The sequence below is a fragment of the Quercus lobata genome, chromosome 3 (assembly GCF_001633185.2).
Source record: "Quercus lobata isolate SW786 chromosome 3, ValleyOak3.0 Primary Assembly, whole genome shotgun sequence".
Lineage (NCBI taxonomy): Eukaryota > Viridiplantae > Streptophyta > Magnoliopsida > Fagales > Fagaceae > Quercus > Quercus lobata.
The window spans coordinates 44,109,802-44,114,490 of record NC_044906.1 but is presented as its reverse complement, the minus strand read 5'-3'; the positions used below and the strand labels follow the sequence as shown (position 1 = coordinate 44,114,490).

The following is a 4,689-nucleotide window of genomic DNA, read 5'->3' as shown; positions in this document are numbered from 1 at the left end:
TGGAGATTGCCGTTACAACATAGGGGACCTAAGTTCAAGGACTCCTATTGCGTTGCCTCCAAAATTCAAGATTTTTGATGAGGAAAAATTTGATAGAGCCGAAGATCTAAAACAACATGTTAGGAGATACCTAAGCATCACTAAAATGAAGGGGTTGGATGAAAAGCAAACCTTGCATGCATTTCCCCTCTCACTCATGGGAGGAGCATCAAGATGGTACTATATTCTAGATCCAAGCAAGTCTAAGGTGTGGAATGAGCTAGTGGAGTTGTTTGTGGACAAATTCATCTTCAACACGATGATTGATGTAACCCTAAGAGACTTGGAAACCACTAAACAAGGAGTGGGGGAGACATTTTCCATGTATATGACTAGATGGAAGGGGAAGGCATCAAGGATGGTTAATAGGCCAAATGAAAAAGACCAAATTAACATGATTATCAAGAACTTACTTTTGGCTTATAATAGTATGCTCCTGTCATCGCCTATTAATTCATTTAGGGAATTATATGATTGTGGGACTAGGATAGAGGATGCCATCAACAATGGATAATTGGAAAAAGGTGAGAGCAAACCTCTGATCAAGAAGACATATGGAGGAAGAGTGACTTCTTCTAAAGCATCCAATCCCATAAATGTAAGTGCCATCATACCCCAACAAATCTTAACTTACCCAAGTTTACAAAGAAGGCCCACTGAGAATTCTTCAACCTAGAAATGACCCTCGCCCAAGCATATGAAAATTTGTCTTCCAAAGGATTCATCAAGTCTTTAGATCCCACACCCATGCCTAACCCTGTACCTCCTACTTGGAACCTCAATGTAGATTGCCACTTCCACCAAAAACTCAACCACAAAACCGACAATTGCTTCCGCCTCAAACATGAAATACAAGACCTCATAGATAATGGAATTCTCCCAAATCCCAACATCATCACTAAGCCTAGTATTAGGAAGAACCCTTTGCCTGATTATCGCCAAGCTCCTTCTCCATATTAAAATTGGATGCGAATTTATAAGATTGAATGGGATTGTTTAAAGTTGATAGAGACTGTAGAAGTTAATGTCATGGAAGTCCAAGGAATATGGGATGAAGAAGATGAGGTTTTGAAGAATATGGTGGTTGTTTGGGAGATAATTCCCAAGGGAATAACTGAGCTGAAGAAAAGAGTCATAGAGGACAGTATGGCAAACATTACGAGGTGTGGGAAACACTACAAACCATTCTTCTTAGAAAAAGACCATCCTAGTAGGGACATAGGAGAAGGGTCTAAGCCCATAGAGCCTAAAGAGAAAGAAGAAAATGAGGAAGAAGATAAGGTTTTAACTCAATTGAAGAAGACTCAAGCTCATGTATCGGTATGGGGTTTGCTTATGGCTTCTCACAAGCACCATAATGCTCTCTTGGATGCTTTGAATGGGAAAAAGGTGTCTATAGAAACTACACCACAAGAAGTACTATCTCTTATGGGAGTCGGGCTCTATCTCGCCCTTTACTTGCCTTTTTAAACGAGGAGCTTCCTCCAGAAGAAGCCATTCACACTAGACCTTTGCAAATCACCTTTGATTGCATGGGTGCTAAAGTTCTAGTGGTGCTTATTGATAATAGATCTGTATTGAATGTATACCCTTTTAGGACTGCTCTCACTATTGGCCTAGATATGGAGACAATCATCCCCTCTCCTTTGACTGTTAGGGCATATGATAACACTTCAAGGAAAGTTATGGGAACTTTCAAAGCTTCTTGCAAGATTGGCCCATTGGAAACAATTGTGGAGTTCCACGTTATAGATATCACTCCTAACTATAACCTTCTCTTAGGAAGGGCATGTCTTCATCCTAATGGGGCTATTCTCTCTTCTTTATACCAAAAGATAAAGATCCCATGGAAGGGAGGGATTGCTGTAGTGCTTGGCGATGTTGAAATCCTAGCACCAGTTTGTTGACTTGAGGAAGGAGGAAGTGAGTTACAAATGAGTGGCTTTGAGTTTGTGAACATGGTTGAATATAGATTGAAGGATGAAAGGCATACTACAAACTTGGTCCCATATTATAGCCATGAGATGATTGCAATGATGAAGAACATGGGGTATATGCCTGGTATGGGTCTTGGAAAAGAAGGAACATGGGTGGCTGAATTCCCCAATTTCAAGACTCAAATGACCAAGGAAGGTTTGGGATTCTTTAAAGGTTGCAATGGAATTAAGAAGAACCTTGGTACCCTCAATGGAAACTTTGTGAAGGAAGGAGGAGACTTTCCTTTTTGTGGCTTTCCTGAGCTTTAGGTAGGCAAGGATGGAAAAGTATATCTAGCATAGGAGATGTTCTTTAATGAGAAGCTCATTTTCAAGGAGAAGCCAATTGTGGTGATCAAGGAGGTTTAAAAAGAAGTCGACTGGGTGGACTACATGATGCTAAACCAATGGGGACTATGTTGAAGATGGAGGGGGACGTGTTTGCCATTGCCATTGATGAGCCAAGTGATCCTTCTACATTCATTGTGCCTGCTATGGGGCAACTTAATAATTGGACTTAGGTTGGGTTTTCTAAGAGCGGGGAAAAGAAATTTTGTAATGCAAGTCCCGATGTACTTTTCAACATTTTCAATAAGATGAGTTCTGATTTGGCTTATTTTGATGTATCCTATAATATTGAAATTCTGCACTTAAATGATTCAAATGAATTTGAAAATGAAATTAATAAATAGTTGGAAAAGAAAATTGAACCTATGGAACCAACCTTTGAAACTCTTAATTTGGGCAATAATGAGAATCCACGCTTAATTAAAATTGGTTCAACCCTAAATGAAGAAGAAAGAAAAGATCTTAAGGAGCTTCTCACAGAATTTCAAGAAGTGTTTGCATGGTCCTATGATGATATGCCCGGAATTGATCTCGAGATAGCCCAACATGACATTGATACCAATGCCCATATGGTACCCATTAAGCAAAAGTTGAAGTGCATGAGAACTGAATGACTCCTAAATATCAAAGAAGAGGTCACGAAACAGTTGAAAGTAGGGTTCATTAAACCTATGCACCAAGCCATGTGTGTGGATTTTAGGGATTTGAATAAGGCTTGCCCTAAAAATGATTTTCCTCTTCCCCATATAGATGTCCTAGTGGATAATACGGCTAGTAGTGCCTTAATGTCTTTTATGGATGGTTTCCCAGGATATAACCAAATCAAGATAGCTCCTAGGGATATGACTAAAACCACTTTCACCATTGAATGTGGGATCTATTGCTACATTGTAATGCCATTTGGGCTCAAGAATGCAGGTGCAACTTATCAAGGGATGGCCACAACTTTGTTACATGATATGATGCATAATGAGGTCGAGGTGTATGTCGATGACATGATTGTAAAATCCAAGGATAGAAGAGGTCATATCATTAACTTGAGGAAGTTCTTCGAAAGGATCAAGGAGTATAGATTGAGGGTGAACTCCCAATAGTGTACCTTTGGAGTAACAGCTGGGAAGTTGCTAGGCTTCCTAGTAAGTGATAGAGGGATAGAAGTGGATCCATCCAAGATTGAAGCCATATTAGAGATGCCTTCACCCAAGAATGAGAAGGAAATAAGAGGATTCCAAGGTTGACTACAATATATCATTCGATTCATTACCAAGCTGACCTCTACTTGTGAGTCCATCTTTAAACTCTTAAGGAAGAATGAACCCCACACATGGAATGATGAATGTCAGAAAGCCTTTGAACTTATCAAGGAATACCTCCTCCATCCACCCATCCTAGTACCCCACAACAAGGAAAGCCATTACTACCATAACTCTCTATCATAATAAATGCAGTTGGGAGCATGCTTACACAAGAAGACGATGATAAGAGTGAGAGGGCAGTGTACTATTTGAGCAAAAGATTCCATGATTATGAGACCAAGTACACCCCCATACAGAAGACTCATGTGGGCCATATAGAAGTTGAGACACATCATCCTACCATTCCAAGTATGGGTAGTAGCCAGGATGGATCCATTGAAGTACTTGTTTGAGAAACCTGCTTTGAGTGGAAGACTGTCAGGATGGTTGATCCTATTAGTAGAATTCGATTTGTAGTATGTGGCAAGGAAGACTATCAAGGGGAGTGTCGTGTTTGATTTTTATGCTGAGAATCCTATAGAGGGGGAGAATGGAAAAGAAGACTTCCTAGATGAGGACATCTTGGACATCAAGCTAGGGGCATGGAAAATGTATTTCGATGGAGCTTTAAACCAATATAGGAATGGGATAGGAGTACTTTTAATCACCCTTGGTGGATCCCATATGCCTTTGGTTGTCAAATTGAACTTTGAGGCAACCAATAACATGGCAGAATATGAAGCTTGTATCGCAGGAATGGAAGCTCTCCGAGAGTTAAGGGTAAAAGAGGCAGAGGTATTTGGAGATTTGACCTTGGTTATAGCTCAAGCCCAGAAGTTATGGAAGGTAAAGGAAGAACATTTGAAACCTTCTCAGCAATATCTAGAGGACTTGACAAAAACTTTTGACAAAATTGAATACACGATCATTCCTAGAGCTCAGAATTAGTTTGCAGATGACTTGGCTACTTTAGCTTCCATGGTTGAAATACCTTAAGGAGTATGGACACGACCCTTAGAGATAGAACAAAGTTATGGGGTGTTACACAAAGAGAGGGCCGAAGCTTTAGTCTTGGATATAGAAGAGGAAGG

At 40.1% G+C, this 4,689-nt stretch overlaps 1 protein-coding gene across 1 annotated transcript; it reads left to right on the top strand.

The window, feature by feature from the left end:
- Positions 1-3,046: 3,046 nt before the first annotated feature.
- Positions 3,047-4,546, top strand: LOC115980951. The gene is made up of 4 exons (XM_031103145.1): positions 3,047-3,386; positions 3,477-3,596; positions 3,812-3,999; positions 4,076-4,546. Exons 1-4 carry the CDS (start codon positions 3,047-3,049, stop codon positions 4,544-4,546), a joined length of 1,119 nt encoding a protein of 372 aa, XP_030959005.1.
- The last annotated feature ends 143 nt before the right edge of the window (positions 4,547-4,689 follow it).

Excerpts from the sequence above, each read along its gene's own strand:
- LOC115980951 (XM_031103145.1), top strand. The coding sequence starts at position 3,047 with ATGTGTGTGGATTTTAGGGATTTGAATAAGGCTTGCCCTAAAAATGAT. Across the intron at positions 3,387-3,476 it reads AAAATCCAAGGATAGAAGAG|CTGGGAAGTTGCTAGGCTTC; the intron begins GTCATATCATTA and ends TTGGAGTAACAG. Across the intron at positions 4,000-4,075 it reads GCCAGGATGGATCCATTGAA|TATGTGGCAAGGAAGACTAT; the intron begins GTACTTGTTTGA and ends TTCGATTTGTAG.